The following is a 22,355-nucleotide window of genomic DNA, read 5'->3' as shown; positions in this document are numbered from 1 at the left end:
TAATAAATACATGTCAGCATTCACTGTTTATTTTAAGTTTCTCTCTCGGGAGCTGTTCGGCACTCTACGAGAAACATGCGAACCTGTAGTGAAGAATGGATTTAACAGGTGTGAATCTGTGCTTCTGTTTTTTCTCTATATGTGATTAGAGAGATAGGAGCAATGATGCAGCCTCTGTGAGTGGGAGGGTGTGAAGATGAATTGGACACAGGAGAACATTAGAGTAGATTTTTTAATTTACAGTAAAAAAAAAAAGCTCTCTACTCCAGTGACACATAAAAGCACACATAACCTCTTGGCTCACTGTTACCTTTAACGTTTATATCCATGTCACACAGATTATAGCACAGACATGGGAAAACCACCTCAGCACATTATTCACACTTAAACTGAGCTCATTTGTGAAATGTGTTTGCAGTATCCCGTTGTGGCCCATTGCAACACAAGTGCACTTCCCCTTTCCCCCTGACACCTGCTGTGTCGACTACAAAGGTTAATGCTGTTATATTCCTGTTGCTGGATCTCCCCTGCTCTGTTAGCCCATGCTGGGACGGTTATTCCCCCCCATCCATTATGACAAATAGTAAAAGGTAGGCATGGGAAGGGATGGCTCTATTAATCACAGTACATCCACTCTCTTGCTTTAATATCCCACTGGATATTTCTGTATCCGTGTTTTTCCTTCTATTTTGTGTCCTCTACAATTCAGTGGCCGTTCAGGCCGTTTGATGGGCAGTAGAGAAGAATCTGTTTATCTGTCTGCATTATCCCTTGTTGCCCATTCACTGCCTTTTTTCAGCTGTCAGGACATCAATTGGTTCATGGGGTCAGGACCGGGCCAGTCCCAGGGCTCATTCCATAGCTGTCACTGCGCTCAAATTTACAACTATGGAGCAGAGGTGAAGCAGAGTTTGTTTTTTAGGTTTTTTTTGGTGACAGATATCCAAAGGCAGTGATGAAGAAAACAAAAATGCTCCCTTTCCCTTTAAGTAGCTTTGAACCTGCATTTTATGGCCTCTAATCACCTTATTTAGCTGTTAGAAAACACTTCTAACTATTCACACATCCAGCATTTGTTCAGAGTCATGTTTCTGTACCTGGTGAATGCAAGTCCTATATTTGATCTGCTTCTACCTCAGTTTGGGTCTCTTCCAAGAAGGGATAGGTCATTGTTTTCAAATTCATGAGTAGTCAATAAAATGCTGTTATGAGTGGGAGACACAAGGGACCCAAAAGCATGACACGACTGGAGGTTCAAAAACGTAAAAGAGATTATTGGCAATGAACACCAATCAAATGGCCACGGACCAGAATCTGAAGATAACATTGAATAAACACAACGAGAGAAAAGGCACGGGGAAGAAAACAGAATCTACAAATATACTGAATGATGAAATTCAAAAACGCACAGAGGGATTAGAAACAAGACCTGACACAGAGGGAAACACGGCAGATGGACAACCTGGGAGAATAATGACTGTCTGGGGTGATTGGTACGTGACTGCAGTGAAGTGGGCGTGGCCGGCAGGTGACAAACGCAGCGAGAGATACTGATGCTGTGTTCAAATGGAACTTTTGAGCTCATGGTTACAACATGGGAAGTTGTGCGGCGTTCAAGTGGTTAAGTCGTAAAAACACTGTTGCTAGGCAACCACAATGTGGACGGCGTCTAGAAGCCACGGAGGCTAACGGTTTAGCAAGTTAACAGGCGGGTAACGTCATGCAGGAAATGCAAAGGCACAGAGGGAAAAGATGAGGCCATTGGGAAGAACAACATTTTCCTCAGACGTAGACTATTATCTAAGTTATGAAGACAAACTCTACGTGACTAAAATTACAATATATTAGCTTTACATCCAACGAAAAATAAACGTCCATGGCCTCTGCCAGATCCTTAAACGTCAGCAAACCCGTCACAAGTCATGAACTCAAGGATTATAGAAAACTTAGAGTTTTAACCTCATGAATTCCGTTCACATGGACTCTTCTCCTGCACAGTGTAAATACATTTGAACACAGCAATAGAGACAAAGACAGAGGACATGTGGCGGGCCCAGGGAGTGACAGGGTTTGACAAGGAGACAGATACACACACACAAGAGACCACAGGACGGTAAAAACATCAAGAACAAACCAAACAAAAGAAAAATCAAACATAGCAAACTCGTAACAAATACCAGGCTCTGGTAAAACGTGTGTCGTGCTGTGAGAACAGTATTTTTGCTTGAAATTCTCATCCCTACTCCGAAGTATCCACAGGTGCTAAACAGTGAGTTTCAAACTTGTGTCTGCTGTTCGATAGTGTCGTAGTACATACTGCAGTTGGTTTATCAGACTTTCTGCAGCTGCATTCTGCCAATGGAAATGTTGCAGATGAGAGCTGTGAGACTGAGCCAAAATATTATAGTCGCCTGCTGTAAAACCAAAAATAATGAGCTAAAAGACCATAAAACGCTCAGTAGAGCTCAAGGGAACTGCTGAGTCACCTCATAATTCCTTGTTGGCATGTCAATAAGAGTGATAAAGTGCTTTCATATTAGCAACATTCATATGAGCTCTTTACTGAATTTGCATGACATATTTTTACTGTCTGAAGTACATGAAATATTTAAACCTCAAACTGTTTAAGGGGCATCATTTTAAATTTCAGCCAGACATTTGATATCTTTTGGGATTACCTCCACAATGTAAACTAAAGCTGTGGATTGGAACAATGTTTAGCCTCACCTTATTTGGTTGTAATGGCTGATGCAGTGAGTAAAGTTGAAATATAAGTTCCCTGGGCTGGTGAAAATATTGTTTCTTAGTGTGTTTTTCCAAAGACAGCTGACTGAACACAAACAATCACCTGTACAACCAGTCCTCTGCTGTCTCTCTGGGGGGCTACAACCACACTATGGGGGCAGTGGGCTGAGGTGCTTCGTTCAACAGGAGAAAATACCATATACTCACTCGTCTTAACATAAGTGTGTATGTGTGTGTGTGTGTGTGTGTGTGTGTGTGTGTGTGTGTGTGTGTGTGTGTGTGTGTTACGGCCTCACCTCGTTGCCCTGCACCATGAGGTGGTGTGTGGTGATCAGGGCTTTGAAAACCACCACCCAGCTGGCATTACCAACCCTCTCCATCAGCGTGTCGGCCATCTGGGGGATGTTCACGTTGGATTCCTGGGTGGCCTGGATCAGGACTGAGGAGCACGGAGGAGAGGAGGGACAGGGGGTCAGGTGATGGATACGAGCAGGGGAGATGTGCAGCACAGGTACATACTGAGCTGAAAGCACACTGAGGTGCCGGGACGGTGGAAGAAGACAGATGTGTGAGAAATAACAAACAGGAGCGTGCTAGAAGAAATGCAGTGATGGTGCTGCATCAGGGCTTTGCTACATTTCACGGTCACGCTTTTGCATCCTAATTTTCACTCTAACTGCCCGCATGCGTTCCCCTGAGCAGCGTTTCCTCAAATACACACCGACAAATGAAATTAGATCTTGTTCACTTAAGTTCAGTGTTATTCAACCTGTTTTAAAGCTTTTACTATAGTAGCAACATGTTCACACTCATTTCAATGTATTGGCACTTAGTAACAAACTCAATTATCATTATTGACCACCATTTTCTGGGGCTAAATATTACCATTATTAGATATTGCAGGTTTGTCAGTATTAACTCTATTGAAAGTCCATTTAGTAAGAATCAGACTTATCAAGAGGAACTAGTTTGTGTGAACAGAACTGCCTCAGGGGGCTGCTGTTTATGATCATATTTAAAATGTATTCAGATGAGTGCTTCACATTATGCCACGAGTGCCTGGAGTGGCTCTCACTGACTGCTGCTTTGTTCCGTTTCTGCAGCCAGCACAGGTAGGCAGAGCGAGAGAGAGAGTGGAATATTCCACAGCAGAGAGACACGGAGAGATAAAAAACAGACGAGACTGCAATGAGAATCAGGATGGGAGTCAACGCACCAGCTCACAGTAGGACAGAACACAACAACCCTTTGAAATACTTGTTAACCAGCTACATGAGGTCAAAATAATATATTTGTCACTTGATGATTACAGACATTTAATGAAGATGAACATGGGGCTGGGGAGGAGGGGGTTGTGGATCTGACTGAGAAGCTGAGGACACTATGCCCCGCCCACCTTTACCAGCAAGCTGACTGCACCCCGGTGCATGTTTGTCAAAGCAGACACATCCTCAAACAGAGCTCCATCCGCATACACATGTGTGGATACGTAATAATAAGTCCGGTCATACAAACAATGTATTACTATGACTAAAACCACATATTACATGAATAATGTTAACTAACTGCTAAAAGTCCCTGTTAAAGATGAAACGTGTTTTCCTATGGCACAAATTCATCTCGTAAAAGCTGAGAATCCCCATTAAATGAGGTGGAATCTATAGTTGTGTTTCCTTCCTCCTGTTTATCAGCGTATGAGAGATAACAGTGAAGTCTCTGTGAAGGAGCCCTGTTCCCAGGCAGATAGGAGAGCTGACCTCCATCCTAAACTTGGGGGTATATCTCCAGACACTGAGTGAGGAGAGAGATAAGTAGGTGTGTACGCAGAGTGATGGACGGAGAGGGAGAGAAAACATGACCAGCGTCATTCTAAAAGCTTTGATTCAGCAGAGCAGCGCAGACACACGACGACTTCCGTTGAGACCTCAGGATCATTAATAGTGTCATATCCATGTCTGTAAATGTACTGCCAGCAGGCTGGGAGGCAGCTGAGAGGTGCCTATTGGATTTTCCTGCCTGGCTTAATATAGACTAAAAACGAGTAGCTACACCTCACTCAGAGCGGTCTGCCACTTTTAATGATGAAATGGAATAACTACTGATGGTGAGATTGGAAACTAAAACGTTTGACTTGATACTTAATAAGATCTCAAACAAATGCAATATTTTTTTTTACAAAAACTCCTATAAAAGATGGCTTTGAAAGCTTCTATTGTGTTGGTATGACGTATTTGATGATATTTTTGCAGTTTTACAGGAGTTTATGTTTCCCAATGTTTCTTGACTCCTCCTGGAGTCTTATAAATGCTCACTGGAGCTACCAGATCTAGATTACTACTCAATTCAGTACAGTTCCTCATAAATACTAATATCTACCAGTCACTTTTCAAATTACAATTTTTATTTAAAGAATAAAATGAGATTAAAACCAGAGCTGCATTGTTATAGATTAACCGCTCTATCTAATGTGAGCACACAGACCATCCTTCCATCTTTTACCTAACAATGTACAACAATTACACTACTGGCCATTACACAGGGCATGTGGATCAATAAACATGCATAAAATACATTAAGTCACAGTTAGCACTCATCAAACCTCATTCGTTGTTTGTACATTATATAATAATTATTACAGCTCTTGTGATTATGAGATGGCAAATTCAAATTGTATTACATAAGATCTCCATTTTGTTTCTTTTGTGAATGCACTCTGTACTCTCCAGAGCTCCATATGGACTCGATCTGCACACACTATGCAGATGCAATGTCTGAAAAGAACTGCATAAATATCAATCTTAAAAATCAGGATATCTGCCAAATATAAACATATGGTACTGACAAAGATTGAAATTACCTACATACGTTGAGTGATTAATATAAAATCTAATATGACCCACCTCTGTTGCAGATTGTAGCAGCTTTGAATTCATCTGAATAGTGAATGATTTGTGTGCACTGACAACAAACCTTCTGGATTTAGATTCTTTGGATTAGTTCACAGAGACTCTCAGGATTTAGTCAGATCTATCGAGCATCATCAACATGAAAGGGAAGTCTCTTCAAATGACCGAGCTTCCGGCAGGGATTTATGAAAAAAAAAAAAAAAAAAAAACACCTTCAATGTGTTTGCGCTTTGCAGTAACATTCCAGTAAGGACCAGAAGTGTTGTAGACAACAATTTCTGTTTGTTTATAATACATGTTTCTGTTTCCATGAACAAATCCAAACCTGTAACCCACGGCAGGAGCAGTCGGCAGCAAAAATGAATGAATAAGGATGTAAAAATACATTCAAGGTCACGTTGCCTTTGACAGTCATCCTACAAGTCTGCTGGCTCTTTCGCTTGCTCTATCATGCTTTCATCATGCAGTAATGATGGCTGTGTTTGCCCTCTTCAATAGTAAGGCAGCAGACACACACACACACACACACACACAGGTGCATATGCACAAAGTGTGACGCATAATCCCTTCAGGGTTGATGAGTCAGCAGCTTGCATCATCCTACACTTTTCATCCCTCTGCCTGTCTCTCTTTCTCTCTCTGTGTGTGAGGGTCAAACTGTGAGACCAAACACAAAGCTGATACATCTAATATATCCATAAATAGGTGCCTCAAATCTACCAATAACAGTATACTCACTCGTCAGTGAATGACGTGTCTAAATGTGATCTGAGATTAGTTAAAACTGTGCAGGACAGAATCTCTATCAGAATCATATTCAGGCATGCAGTAGAAATGGATCCTAATCATGCAGCGGGGGAGAAACATGGGGAGAGTCTCCGCTCTGATTGAGATGCTGAGCAACAATTCAGCAGGAACTCCTGACTCACCGACTCCCCGACTCCCCCACCTTCCTTCTCAATTATTCATTGTGTGAGAGTGAGAGTAAGAGACACAGGGGACCCGGTGTGGATGCAGTGGAGCGCTGGCACACACAGAGACTCACCCCAACTAACAATTCGTTGTTAATTGTTTCTTACGTTTGGATCCCTGTTCCATTTACTGTATTTTAAAATATTTAGCAGATCAGATCATAAATGTTCTTATATGCATTGCTGTCTATGTAAACACAGTGATGTTGCACTGATAGAATTATGGGGTTTTACTTTACATCCACACTTTTATGTCTTTTAAAACCTGAACCAGTCTGGTTCATGTACAGTATTTGTTCCATTGTATACATTTGATCTGGTTAGATTTGGTTTTACGATGCAATTTTGCAAAAGCACTAAAGAACTTTGCTTGACATCCTGCCGTCATCTCCTACGTCGGCTGGTAGCATGAATCATTTGAAAAATGAATGAACAGATTTATTTTGTATTATTTTTTTATAGTATTATTATCAGCACTTATTTTCCTTTCAAATAACAAGTTATTTCTTCAGACCTACCGCAGCTCATTTCTATTTCTCTTGCGGTTCTTTTTCTTCTTCTATTGTTTAATCAGTGACAACAGTTTGCTTCAACATCCTGCAATTCCAAACTGTCCAACAAGTGTTTTCACACTACAAAGAACCGAACCAGGGTTCGTTCGATCCGGACCGAGACCTCTTCTTGTCAAACCAAGCTTTGGTCCTTTGGTCCTTTGGTCCGAGGCACCTTTCACTCCTACTATTTTATCTTAGGTCGGAGCGAAAGCACCCTTAGATCGTAAATTATCCTACCACTCCCATGATGCAACTCAGTAATTGTTGCATTACACTCTCTCTGCATGGTAAACGCCTTCATTTTCTGACTACATGCTCGTTGTCCCAGAGATTCTTAGAAAACTGTTCCCAAGCCACATATGATTCTTCAACACGACCACCAAGAAAAGACATTTCACACCTGTTTCCACCTGCTGCAGCGCTGCTCCTCATAACTGCTGCCGAGTTCAGATTGCTTACTTTTCCACTACACAGTGAACAAGTGGCCAATCAGAGTGGATTTTGTTCACTATGTAGTTCACTGTGTAGTGGACAGGTGGACAATTGAAATGCAGAATAGGAGTGTGCGCTGTAACATTAGCTACAGGGACCCTGGGAATTTTGTTAGCATGTTAGCAGCTGCAGCTCTTCATTTCTTAATGTCCCACTTTACTGTGCAGTGACTGTTTTCACCGCTACATGTCTTTTAATGAAGTACGGTGTTGAGCACACGACGACAAGGGGAATAAACCCACAGAGCGTTAAAATCAAATCAAAGCAAACACCGACGTGAGAACGATCCGAGCTGGTCTGGGCAGATCTAAGTGCAGGTAACAGCAGAAGAAGCCACATGATGCCGAGCCCGGAGAATAGACTGACGGGAACGTGTGAACAGAGAGAGCTGCTACTGGAGAGCTGGTGGTACTGAACCACTGACAGTAATTGCAGTGTGAATCCATGTGGCTGTAAGAGCTGGTGATTACTGCAAGACTCACATTTACACTTCAATGTGCAGAATCACAGGCAGTCTGCACCAATAGTCCACTCAGACACTCAGGATGTGGTGATGTGGTGATGTACACACACACACACACACACACAGCTAACAGCTGCATATTGCAGTTATTATGCGACTGTGTAACCTCAATTTTGGCTTCAGAGTTTATCAGATACGAAATATTATGCGATTTACTTTGACTCCAAATATGTTCGTTGCAGCCGAACACGAGGCCAACAGTCTCTGGTGCTGTGGCCCCTGTACGGCCTAACATTTCAGCATACAGCTCGTGTCTTTCATTTAAAGCCTGGAGACCTTTTAGCTGTGTTACAAAAGGTTGTTCATGACATGAGATGGCTGATATGGACAAAAAGAAATATCACAATATTTTTGACCAAATGCCTCGATATCGATATTACTACAACTACAACAACAACAACAACAACAACAACATTGTAGGGATGACTATTGGTGCATTCACGAAATATTTAATAAAGGAGACTTTTGATAAATAATAGTAATAAATATTAATCATTAAAGATGCTGTAAAGAAAATTCCAAGATTTGCATCTCAATACATTATATATGTGTGAAATCAGTTGCTAATGTGCTAATTATCTTGTATTGAGCTCATAGCCGAGCAGAGTTCAGAGGAAAATGCTCCGATAACCGCGGATTGTTTTATGCGTGTCCATCTAGCTCCGATAAGGAACTATCATATATGTAACTGTATTTTACATGTCGGGGTGATGGTAAACATGGACCAGAGGAGATCTAGTCCTCCTGATTAATGAGGGTTGTTGTTGTTGTACTCCGGTGTAACGTTACAATCACCGACCCTCTCGGTTACATGTACCGGTACCGGTCCGGATAAACGAGCCCAAATACATGTGCAGAGAGGAGGTGAAGGTGGAGGGACATCAGTGGAAGAGAAAGACTTTCGGCTCGACCTGAGCAGGTTCAAAGTTTGAATTGATGTGATGTAATGAATTGATGTAATGCAGCGTTGTTCATGTTGCAGTCGTTACAGAACTAAATCAACTCGTCCATTCTTATTATCTCCACTATTGTAATGCAGCTGCGTTAGAAGTAGTTGGAGACTCACTGTCTGCTGTCTCTGGTGTCCAGTTTGACTCCTGTGTTACAGCTCAGGGGGACAAGCTGGATTTGATTGCATCTGTATGTCTCACTCATTGGACAAATAAATTCTGATTCTATTGTGTTTTCATAAAGCAGGCTGCTCCGTCCACCAGAGAGACAGAGTACCAGTGTGACATCATGCATAAAGTCACCGAGAGGTTGGATGTCAGACGGACCGCTTAGTGGGGAAAAGAACTGCAGCCAGAGGACTGTCCTACAGGACACTGAACACCTCCCAGTGAGTGGGCGGAGCTTCAGCTCCTTCATGACACGCCCCCTCAGTCTCAGAGCAGAGAAGACTGATGATTTTCTCACTATTTCAAAGCCTAATTTAACAAACTCATCGGTGGTTTTTTTCATTAAAATTTGGATGGGTAGTTAACAACCCATACTTCTGTGGTGTGATGAACTTAAAACTCATTTTCATTCCTACTTTACAGCATCTTCAATGTGGATATAATCAGTGTTGTGAATTCAGAAAATGACATCACTTTACTGTAATGCAGCCTTTAAAACCAGGACACTGATATTATGATATTCAACATCTAAGACAATATCTAGTCTTTTATCACAATACTTAGATATTGTTATTGTCCCAGCACCAACTATACACATACACACACTCTAGCAAACATGCAAACACACAAACACACATCCTCCTCTGCTCTATTTTCAAACACCTGAGCCCACTTTGTGCGACGCAGAGAGCAACGAGAGGAGAGACACTGGTCGGACATGTTCACGTCCTCGATGGTGTGTGCATGGGATTATGAAACAGGAGGAGGGAACACAACAGAGACACACACCTGTGTGAATGTGAGGAGCTCATTAACAGACAAACACATGCAGTCTGTGAAGACAGACATCCGATGATGATTGAGGGTTATATGAATACCATAAGTTGCCAGTATGATGGAGCAGGTGAAGCAGCCAGCTCGTACTGATGGAGATCTTCTCACACTCTGGACTCACATGTGCTCTGCTGACCTACACAGTGTCAGATAACTGCCACATCAGGATGCGCTGCGGCGTCCGCCACACCCAACGACGAAACACAACTGAAAGGACTCCGATTTCCACGAGCACCGCTTTACCGTATCAATAACTGTAAATGATATCAAAGCCAACCGAAGGCAAACCGCCGAGCATGCGCGCATCCATTGGAGCATGTAAGGGAGCCTTTTGCACGACACACATGCAACATCCTCCTCTTCTTTTTCAGAGATTAGTTCTTACAAATGTAAAAGAGGCACTGGGGACATGCCAAGGTGGTTTCCTAGGCAACAGGCTCTCGTATTTGCACTGGCATCAAGGAAGCAGTAAAATTCTGTTAAAATCGTCATCGCTGCAAACTGAAGAGGGGTCATCCAGCCGCAGCCAGATGTGAGTCATATCGGCCTTGACACTGCTGAAATATTCAACACTGAATTCATTTAAATACTTACGCTTCATATAACCTCCATTTTCCACCTATACCATTTCTTGTGGATCCATATTTGAACAGAGGACTCATAAACATGAGGATTGGTTTATTCAGTGAGCGCTCTGTCTACGTAAGAGTGCACGGCGTGATACAAACCATGCTGCACGAGTGATGGCCTGTTGAGCCACACATGAATGGACCATGAAAGCACAGTGTTTATTTATAGCTCCTCTCACCCTCAAGCAACATACAGGGGAGGGGGAGAAAAATAATAATACCCAGAATGCAGTGCGCTTCAGCATCGATGTGGTGTGGCAGCTACACAAAGAGGGAGCCATTGGGATCCAGACACGGTGGAGGCTGCAAGTGACATCTGAGGAACAAGCTGGCGTCCCGAACAACGCTGCTGCTGCTGCTGGTGGACACAGATAGCAGCGCTGAGCTGTCTTCGTATCAACGTGACATTTCACTCACTTGTTGCTGGAGTTTTGGTTTGTTCGCTGTGATGCAGCTCATGGGAACAAAATCCCACATTGATTCAGTTTCTGATTATCCCTCACACGATTATCCACGTCAATAATGCATTCGAAAAATGTAACTTGAACATGTCATTATTGATCCAGTAATATCTCTGCCGATGCCTCGAGAGACAGCAGCTGACGTCACTCACAACCATCTATAAACTTTGTATTCCTGTATTTCACAAGTTTGTGGTGAAAACATCGTGTGGCATGGTTCTCAAGTTTTGTTTTATTCTACGAAAATATTTCTTGATATAATAACTGCAGCTTTGAGTACTTACTGTGATTCATAGCCTATACAACATTTCCAGTGCTGGATTTTTAATCCACAATAGTTTCCCTTTCAATAAGTCTTTTGTTAATAAATTGGTGTGTGGCACTTGTATCTGACCATTTTGAATGCGGGCCATGAATGCACTTTTTTGCAGCGATTAGTTTGTGTCATTTTAAAATTGTGAGTCTTACAAAACATAATCGATCCCTGCAGCTGTTAAAAGCACACACGCTTCTTAAATAAAGCGGCTTGACTAACACAAAGGTCAGCTGTCATCCAGATTTGAGTGTGATGTTAAGGAAGCTCAGTGCAGGTGGCTTACGTGCAGGAGACAGGAATGTTCGGCACTTGGTGGCCGTTAGTCGTTAATACCGTATGTTTGCTCAAAGTAGGCTTAGAGACTGAGAAACATGGTCTACGTTAGCTTGTTCTGGGCTGAAAAGCTCGGCACGCAGTCAGGAGTCAGAAAGAATCGTTCTGAGTGAAGCTCCTGACGAACAAATGTGTGAAAAAGAACCTGCGCTTTGGCTCTGAAACGCTAATAAATGAAAGCTAATCACGTCCAACAACAGCTATTTCTGTAGCTGGAGGACACAGAGAAAGTGTTCCTTGTCTCCTCCGTCATGGTGGCTATAAATGTTCAGACTGTAACTGTCCTGCTCTTTTTCAGACATCATCAAATCCAACACGCTCCCTGTGTTGAGAGGAAACGCTCAATAACAGGTTGATTGCTGTCGTGTTCATACAGTGAACATCAAACAGAGCCTTGTTCGTTAGCTTGGGGATTAACGCTGTTCGTCCTCGCTCATCATTCAGCTAAACTTCCATTAATCTTTTCTCCCAGTGAACAATCAGTGAACAGATCTGCTGTGTTCGCTGGTCAGTCCTCCTCTAATGAGTCGAAGTGTCCTTCCTCTGGCCCGTGAACTACTGATGCTCTCCGACCAAAAATTAAAGCACCTATATTGCAGCCACCGTGCTATCTCTCTTGCTCTGTGCATTTCTACTGTCTGCCTCAGCCCCACTGGTCTTCTTATTAGCTGTTCATTTCCCATGAGGCCTTGTTTCTTCCCTTGTCTGCATAAAATCCCCAGCTTGTGGCTTGTGGATTTGTTATAGGTGCAGGTTCCTCGGCTCCAGGGGAAGTTCAGCAGACAGAGACAGATATCCACCCAGGACTACAGTGAACCAAATGCCAAGTCCATTTTTTCTGGATTGTTGCAGTTATTTTCTTGTCAAAGAGAAACTTGTGCGATAAAAAGTCTGCCCAGAGCAGAAGAAGCATAGAAAGGGAGGGTTGTAAAGAAACTCTAAATATTTAACCAAAGCTTTCAGCATGCAGGACGTGGTGGTGCAATTAGAAAAAACTTCTGAGAACCTAAAGAGGCTCAAAACTACTGAAAGAAACCTAACAGACATTCCTAGAGCTGCACAGTCAGGTGCACAGATGAAAAAGCTGAAATACTCCCAGATGTGTCTGTTTGCACGAGTTAACGAACCAAATAATCTAGGAAGTTGAAAAAAAAAAAAAATGCAGGCCAACATCTGGGGGTCTGCAGCTACAGTATATCTCTGCTTGGCAAAAGGCAGTTAAAGCTCTTCTACTTTGTGTCAAGTGCGTGTGAGCGAGTTGTTTTAAGAGAGTAAAAGTATGTCAAACTGAAATGAACATCACTAAACAAAGGAGGTGGTCTATGACACAATTTTTCAGCCGCTTATTATGCAGCACTATCACTAATGTGACCCTAAAGACTCACTTGATGGCCCGGTGGGTCAACGACTCAATGACCTCCTCAGTGACATTCAAGGTGTCATGACCCCACAAGGTTAAAAACCTGCGACGACCCATCAGTCAGCTAGAAGTGAAGAACAAATTAAATGTTTTCGAGAACCTCAAGCAGGTCCCGTTGCCTTTGGGTGGCACTTATAACAGATAATACCAGGACTGGCTCGAGAGAAAAAAATGGTTTCTTTATTTTGGACATACTATTTTAATTCAGTCTTTTAGCATGATATCGTGTGAGTAGCCATGAAGTGCATACTTACTGGAACAGTTTTTATCCAACGCACATAAGTAATTTTAGAATAATAAACTAGCTAGCTCCAGCTGATATAATCTGATAAAAAGTAACAAACAGGGGATGAACTTAGGACAAACGGTCCTTTTCTAAATTTATCAATGACTCCGCCACTAAATGAAGAACCTGGACCTTTGAACCGTTGGAAGCTCATATGGAGGGCCGATGAAACTTAATGATAAGACGTGAAACTAGTTGGATACTCTTCAAATAGTTGCATATATCGGACTTTGACGGAGAGATGAACAAATGATGAGTGGTAGCCATTAGCAACTACCGTCCAGAAGCCACCTGTATCACACTAGAACAACCATCACTCAACAGAGGAAGTAGTCACACTTAAGCCACTTAAAATGCAGTCCTGAGATCTGTTCCCAGCAAGGTTAACAGCCATTCACAGCGGCCTTCGTGTGACCATACTGACTCACACGATGACCAAGTTGGTCAACGACCCAAAACGTATTCACACCATCACCACTGCCACTCTAGCGACTCCCAGGATGTGCCAGGTGGGTTTCACATGGGACCTCAACAACTGTCGAGCTATTAACGCCTCCACAAGCATTTCAAATCGAACGACTTTCCTCCAGTCAGTTAGAACTGAAGAAGCCTCTTGGATGAGAGTCCGGTTGCTTTTGGATAACACTTTGACCTGTGACCTGGGTGACAAAGAAACAAGACAGATCAATCTGAGGGGAGGAGTCAGAATAAGGCATGGGTGCGATAAAGCTTTCAAACCTATTTTAAACTTGTCAAAAAACAATTCAAAAAGTTCCCAGATTCCCCTGAATCTGGTGATTCAGTGAGAGAATACATTTTCACGACACTTTGCCTATTTTTTTGTTGCAAAGTCAGGCCCTCAGGCCAAACTCAGCAGTCAGAAAGAGTAATCAAAATGCAGGAAACCCTAGCCTCGCTGCATTATTGATATGCAGCCTGGATAATACACAAGACCATTTAATGTTTGAGCTGCTGGAAAGGCTTCTGCTTTTTCGCTGCTCACCAGGACAAAGCACTGTTTACCTGCATCCTGTCCAGGGTACGTTCTGCCAATTAAAGTGCAGCACATCCCAACACAGATACAACTGGACTGATAGTATTGTTTCTATCCTCAGACTAAAAGACTCAAGGGTACTGCAACCTCCAGGAAACATCAGAAAAAGAACTGAGAGGCAGGGTAAGAGGAGGGACGTATTAAATAAGGGGAAGCAAACCATTTGGTTCAGGTGCTCAGATGTAGAGCAGATGATGGTCTGATAGCAGCTGTACGGGGGATCCTTGACCCACATCATTAATCTGGACACACACCGTTGGTGGGAAAGTCCACCTCCCACACACTGTTTGACATTAGAGACACATCTGTGTCTTGAGAAGAGACCCGCTGTGACAGCAGCGCTGCAGTACATACCGAGCCTCCTCAACAACCTCCTTTTACATTTTTCTCTTCACTGCAACTCACCATTTAGCAAACAGTGCACTGTTTAACAAGAGGGAGACTTAGGATGAAGAATAGAAGTATTCTGTCAGTACATCAATATAAAAAGGCGTGTCTAGGGGATATAGCCATTTTAACAGTGTAAGATATAAAGATATAAAAGTGCAAAAGTAATTGGACGCATGACTACAAAATGTTTTTTTGACCATTTCAACATGATTTCATGCACAAAAGAGGTGAAGAAAATCACCTCCATGACTGCACTGTAAGTCAAGAATGATCTCGGGGATGTTGGTGAACATGTTTCCTTGTAAATGATCGAGAAGGCTGAAAGGCCAGAACCTTTAATGATTCACCACAAGATGCAAACTCCCCCGTAAACCTCAGAAACAAAAAGACCAGGTAACCGTTTTCAAAAAGAAACTGGAACAGTTGTGAAACAAAGTTCTGTAGACTGATGAAACAAAATGAAATGATGGAAAGAAGAATGTGTGGATTGAGTCCGATTGAGTGTCCGATTGAGCATTATGCCACTTACTGAAGACAGACTCAAGACCAATCTTCAAGGTCGCTATCTTAGCCAATAAAAGCATATTTTATTGATCCGTGTAATTTTTTAGAAAAGCAAATGTTGTCTGAAGGACTGCTGATGCAATGTTGGCACCACTTTTATTCCCATTGCATGCAGTATGTTCCCACTTGGCCATATTGTCTGGATGGTAGGAGGCTTGTCTCTCGCCACCCGGAGTTACATGACGAAGAGAACATAAATTACAAAGACAATGACCTCATGGACAAAGTACGGAGGAACATCACTGAACAATCAGACTATCAGAGTAGTGAGTGATTAATGTAGTTTACTGTTGGATGTAGTAGAGTTGGTAGGAAGCAGGCAACAATGTCACAGCAGGTTTGGCTAACGTATCAAAGTATTTTTCGTCGAGTGAGGAGGAGTAGGACAATATCGGCATCATGTTCAACCCATCGTTTTTTCTGAAGACTGAGCAGATGCGAATTATTTTCAAATCCTTTTTTGAACAACTGGCATAAATTCGCACTGCTGCCGGTAAGAATAAGTTTGATGTGAAATATTCAGCACAGACTATTTAACACCGTTGTGCTGATTAAACAGTTCTATGTCTGCGTAAAGCCTGAAACCCCCTCCAGTCTGTAAAAGACTGTCGACTACACATTATAAATTGGATGTCTGCATTAAATTCCACAACAGCTGAAATTCTGGTCACAGGTCCTGACAATCTGCATTCATCAGCACAATCCTCAGCAGGCATGTTTCCTAACAACACGACGCCTTTTATCCAAACCGAGGTGCACTGTTTAATTCCAACTTCAATTTTGAATGAGATGTCCAATCTTGTTCATATCATCAATGGAATATTTCTCCAGTCAGTATATTTCTGGTCTAAAACATACATATACTGTAAAGTGCATGTTATTGTCATCATTATCTTTAAAGCGGCATCAATTTCTGATTGTTTTATTTGAACTCAGTGCTCTCTCACAGCAGCGAGCTGTCATATACGTAGGTGTCAACAAAGTCCCGCAGCTCCCCGGTACAACACTGATTGTATTCTGAACTCACAGGATTGTAAGTGTGAAGCAGCATGAAAAAAAAAAAAAATAACAAGCAGAAGCAGCCAGCAGTTTCTGTGACGACATCCACGCTGACAGCGTTGGGACATCGGAGGGGCTTAAATAAGACCTCAGTTTGTTGTCAGGTTTTCTGACATTTTTTCAGGCAGGTCACACCTCTGCTGCTACTTATTCATTTTAACAATATTTGTGTCTGTGCCTGGAATGAAGACGGACTGTTTAAATCCTGTTGAAGCTCATCTCCACATTTCCTGAACTCACCGGCTTCAGCAGATTGTGTTACAGTTGTCGGGAGACATGAAATATTTTGCACACATTTGGCTGGTTAATTCCTGATGGAAAATCAGAATCAAATACGTAATCAGAGATAATAAGAGCTAATAATTGAGTTGATTGAAACGATTTTTCTTTAATAATTCATATTTCTGATGGCTACGGCATCCGTAAGAGAGATTACAAGTCGAAGATCTTTACGAGTCCCCACACAGAGCGTGAATCCTGCGCGGCAGTAAAGCAACATTGTATTTAAGGAAGGAGGTTGATTTTTCTGAGCGTCGCAACGGAAATAAAAACATCAACAAATCAAATTGTGCATTTCGGCTATCGTGACATCCCGAGTTTTCACTGTGTAAATACCTAATTCAGATCCTGCACTGGCAGCACACCCCCACAACTCTGATGGTGCAGACAGAGCACATTACACAGCTTCATCCGTGTTGGTGCTCACCAGGTCTGAACCCAAACTGACCTCCTTCTCAGACCGACTGCCTGCCTGTTTGTCCAGCTGACTGGTTGATGACTGGTTGATGACTAGTTGATGACTGGTTGATGACTAGTTGATGACTGGTTGATGTGCACTACGATGTATCTCGTTCTCTCTGAGCATCTCTGTCAGTTTAAAAGAAAAAGAAGCACATGTTTTCGACAGTATTCAAATTTTCCTCCTACCGCAGTATATTTTAATACCTTAATATCAGCGATGGCGGGGGTTTTTTTTTTAGATATTTTGACATTTCTGAATCTATTTGAACTTTCTTTTTGAAAAACTGTTGCAACCGTAGAAGATTCGCATCACTGCTGTTATGAATAGTTTTGCTAAAGTGGGTTTGTGAGCTGCCGTTACGGGGCCTGATTTTGGATTTCGGCCGTCGCCATCTTGCTATTTCAGACCATACTTGTACGAGATGGTAAGGAGCGAAAGGGTGGATCTCACTCGATCTGATTGGAAACCCGAGGACATTATGCCCCGCCCACCTGTAGTGGAAACCTAACCACACCACAGGCATAACAATATACGCAGTCTATGGTTTTGATGCAAAATATTGTGAAGACCTTAACATGAGAGAAATTCTTTTTCTGTGAGATTAGTATCAATATCCTCATCTAGCTCTCTGCAAGAAAGAAAATAAGTTTACACATTTTAGAAATGAAAAACTATAAACAATAAGGTTGCCATGAGCTACATAATTGTCGAAACTCAATTGGTTTGACTAATTTAAAAAGTGCAAATTGTGCAGCTGAGGGCTATTGCAGTATCTATAATGATATCAGAAGGACATCAATTTATTTAATTTTGGATCAGGGGCAGTAAACTTGAAAGCTTGCAAAGACAGGGTTTAAAACATCATCATGAGACGTCAAGCCCCGCCCCCACCCTCCTTCCTTCAAAGAGACAGTCTGTCTCTCAAATGTGGTAACACATTGGTGGTGACTCATGTTGTGGTAACAGCACATAGCAGCCAAAGGGGACCCAGCACGCTGTTTATGTTTCCCACCGCTCACTCTCCTGCTTCTCCCCCTCACCGACACACACACACACAGCAGGTAATCTATCCTCCGCTCGCCCTGAGCAGAGCATCATCGCATCTCTGTGTTTAAAAAAATATCTGTTAATTGGAGGGAGTAGATTTAGAGCAGCAGCAGAGCCGGTGATAATTATTGCAGAAAATAGAGACAGAATATCAGCCACGACGCTTAAAAAGAGACGAGGTCGTTGTGATAAACCATCGTTTGGGTTTAAACAGTGCGTGGATGTAAAGAGGAGTGAGGGCGACGTGATGCCGAATGTTTTTAAAAACATAACGTCGTGTCCTAACTCTCTGACAGTGGGAGGATTAAGAGTTTAGGGCGACATGAGAAGATAAAGATGGAGGCTATTAGGAGCAGCAGGAGTGGTGGGGCCTGTCTTTGGAAACAGAGCCATCTTCATTTGGCTGACACTCAAATCCTGCTCCACTAGTCCTCCTGTTGCTTCCCTCTGGGACACAGATACCCTCTCATGTCCTCTGATCTCAGTCTTAGGATTGACACTCAGAAAAAGCTCAGTCGTCTTCCTCACCCAACCAGGAAAAGGATCCATCCAAATAACCCTTTTAATTCTGAGGCAGAAAGAAAATTGAAATACTGCTTGTCACAGATTGAGTTTTATAGAGGAAGGGGGAAAAAATGATAACTTTGATCAAAGTAATAATTTGGCAGCTGCTGTTTTAGGTTAGAAATGAAACAGCGCATACTTGAAGAGTTCTGCAGTGGCAGCAGAATAAAGTGGATGAGAATTTGTATAATGCCAGATGATGTCTAATCCTCCAGGTTCAATCAATCCAGGCAGACAGAACCAGCGCAGGATGTAAAACATACCCAGCATGGAGGACTGGTACGTATAAAACATGGTGATATATTTTCTGTTCAGTCATCGTTTTATAATTCTGATATTTCTAACAGTATTGTCTGACTCTCTTCCCACACATCACTCTGTCATACCATTAACAAGTGTCGGTGAACATGCCATGCATATGTCGCTCCTCACTCCATCGTGAACCCCTGAGTCGTGTGCCTGCCAGCGTGGCAGATGGTCACACGACTGCACCAGGATAAAAATACTTTCCCTCAATAACCCAAACTTAAAGGTAGCCTTTGCAAATCTTTCAAACATTAAAAGTTACTTTCTTATTCATAAAGCAGGTCTAAGTGTCATAAATACTGGGAAATTGCCAAATTTCAGGCTCAACCACAAAGAAATGCACATAAGCCTGTATTAAGCAACAGAGTCGTTTGGATGAGCCAGTTGGACTTCCACGAGTTTGTGGTGTCACAAACTCCCGCTCCTGCATGTCCTCAAGAGCGGCCAACGGTCCAACCCGTCACGGTGAAGAAAACCTTGAGTATTCATCGCGTCACAGAGCTAGCAAGCTACAAGACCAAAGAAACCCTGTGATTGGCCTGAGCATGGGTCACTCTGAAAGGATTCAGCCAATCAGAAGAGAGGGTCGTTGATATCAATGCACCTTAATGTAGATGTTCAACATCTACATGCTTCCACTGGCTCGGGTTATGGAAAACAACAAAGTGTGTTATCATAATTATGCAGACAACACACAGATCTACATAACTATGTTGCCAGGGGACTATAATCCCATACAAGGGTTGGGTAAATGCTTTGAACAAATCAACAACTGGATGTGCCAAAATTTTCTTCAGTTAAACAAAGATAAAACAGAAGTAATTGTTTTTGGTGCCAAGAAAGAACGATTGAAAGTCAGAGTTCAGCTTCAATCACTGATGTTAAAAACCACAAACCAAGCCAGAAATCTAGGTGTTGTCATGGAGTCAGACCTCGATCTGAACAGCCATATCAAGACAATTACAAAATCAGCCTACTATCACCTGAAGAATATATCAAGGATTAGAGGATTTATGTCTCAACAGGATTTGGAAAAACTTGTCCATGCATTCATCTTCAGTAGACTCGACTACTGTAACGGTGTGTTCACAGGTCTCTCTAAAAAGTCACTCAGAGCGCTGCAGCTGATTCAGAACGTTGCAGCTCGAGTCCTCACTGAGACCAAGAAAGTGGATCACATCACTCCAGTTCTGAAGTCTTTACAAACAAAGAATTGACTTTAAAATCCTGCTTCTGGTTCATAAAGCACTGAATGGTTTAGGGCCAAAATACATTTCTGATCTGCTGCAACCTCATGAACCATCCCGACCCCTCAGGTCGTCTGGGACGAGTCTCCTTTCTGTCCCCAGAGTCAGAACTAAACATGGAGAAGCAGCATTCAGTTTCTCTGCTCCAAATATCTGGAACAAACTCCCAGAAAGCTGCAGGTCTGCTGAGATCCTTTCAGATTTGGTGTCTAAACCTACCGAAGGAAACGTTTTTCTTTGTTTACAGTAACAATCCTGATGCCTTCTGAACTTCAGCCCATTCAAGTACTTCACTCCCACCTGCACCTCCTCCTCTGCACCGCCCGCTCCCGCCGACAACAAAATATTCAATTGGATCCACACTCGAGTCCTTTGACTGGGATGTTGCCAGAGGCTTGTGGCATACAAGCAGTTTTTTGTGAACGTACACGCACACACACACACACACACACACACACACACACACACAATCACACGCATTCAGCCTGTGTCATTCAAGGATATCAGGATCCTTCTGTAATACACTCAGATCATGTGGGGTGTTGGGCAATCAGTACTGCTGCCTGAGCTGTAATCTTTTAAGAGTTCAGAAGACTTCCGATCTGTATCGCAGTTATCTGTCAAGCTCCTAAAATAAACAACAAAATCTCTAGATACACACGACTACTACTGAGCTGCTACTCGGATCATTCACGTTAGCTTTTATTTGTCTATAAAGTCAGCAGTTTGTAGCTTAAAGACACAAACCCCTTTTTTTAACTGTTACAGTTATAAGTTAGATTTGGGGTATAACAAAATTGCATAATAGATATAACCAGGAGATGCCGGTTTATATTTTCACCCCATGCTTTTCGAATATTGTCTATTTGCGGTGCCTTCCATCCTCAGAAATGCTGTAGCACCTAAATCAGTGCACATCCTCTCTGACTTGTGGTTTACTCAGATTCTTTCTCTTTGTGCGGCTTCAGGATCACAGCATGAGGAGCTTAGTGCCCTGGATGTCACTTCAACCACACCAGCACACATTTGGCCCTCAGTGGAACAATCCATGAGAGATATTTTTAGACCCTGAACACACAGCTACAAATACGAGTCCCTTTTACCATCCAATGGGTTTTTTAAATGACTTACTGAGTGACAGCGTGAAGTCAAACCAAGGTCAGTAGTGCATGGTTCTTCCATGATACTGCTTTGATAACGATTGGCGGAGCTCACATGGAGGGTGACAAAAAAGCAAGATAAGAGAAGTCTTAATTGTTCTGTTGCTGTCATGTTTCGGGATGATCGAGGAGCAGCTCTTTACATTAAGAGCCAGAAACCCCCAAAATACAGAATAATATAAAAATGTGACGTGTAAGAAGAAAATCAGTAATATCTTTTCAGCATCTTAATATAACTAAAATATCTAGATTATTGTCTTAATAGTCAGAATATCCAGGAGCCAAAGATACATCTATGAGACCATGTGGTTGATACAGTACACTGCATTGTTTGATGTCAGCCTGTTCTTATTAAACAGGATAACAGCAACATGGGAAAATCCTAACAATGTTGTTGGTAACAGGTTTTGCTGACAATAGAGGTTTCAATCTTTCTGCTGGGGGTCACAGAGCAAATGGAGGTTAAAACTGGACATGTTTCTTTTAGAGCGGCACAACAGGTAAATGTCAGCGGTGGATGGTGTATGATATAATGTCTGACAACGCCCCCGAGGCTGTTTCTCCAATGTGGAATCAATGCACTTTTCGCATTGGTGGTTTGTTCATTGCTATTTTTTTCATGGATTACACATTG

At 42.3% G+C, this 22,355-nt stretch overlaps 1 protein-coding gene across 2 annotated transcripts in view; it reads right to left on the bottom strand.

Moving 5' to 3' along the window:
* The window catches only part of LOC138194560 (clathrin coat assembly protein AP180), a 33,750-nt gene that overhangs the window by 8,094 nt on the left and 3,301 nt on the right, over positions 1 to 22,355 (bottom strand). For both annotated transcript variants that reach the window (XM_069143395.1, XM_069143396.1), the window contains exon 3: positions 3,042 to 3,184. In XM_069143395.1, coding sequence (XP_068999496.1) covers positions 3,042 to 3,184 — 143 coding nt within the window. The remainder of the gene's footprint in view (positions 1 to 3,041; positions 3,185 to 22,355) is intronic.

This window comes from Embiotoca jacksoni, unplaced genomic scaffold, assembly GCF_022577435.1.
Source record: "Embiotoca jacksoni isolate LCO1_2020_lvr unplaced genomic scaffold, fEmbJac1.0.p SCAF_11, whole genome shotgun sequence".
NCBI lineage: Eukaryota > Metazoa > Chordata > Actinopteri > Embiotocidae > Embiotoca > Embiotoca jacksoni.
This window is presented reverse-complemented; position numbering and strand designations above follow the sequence as displayed.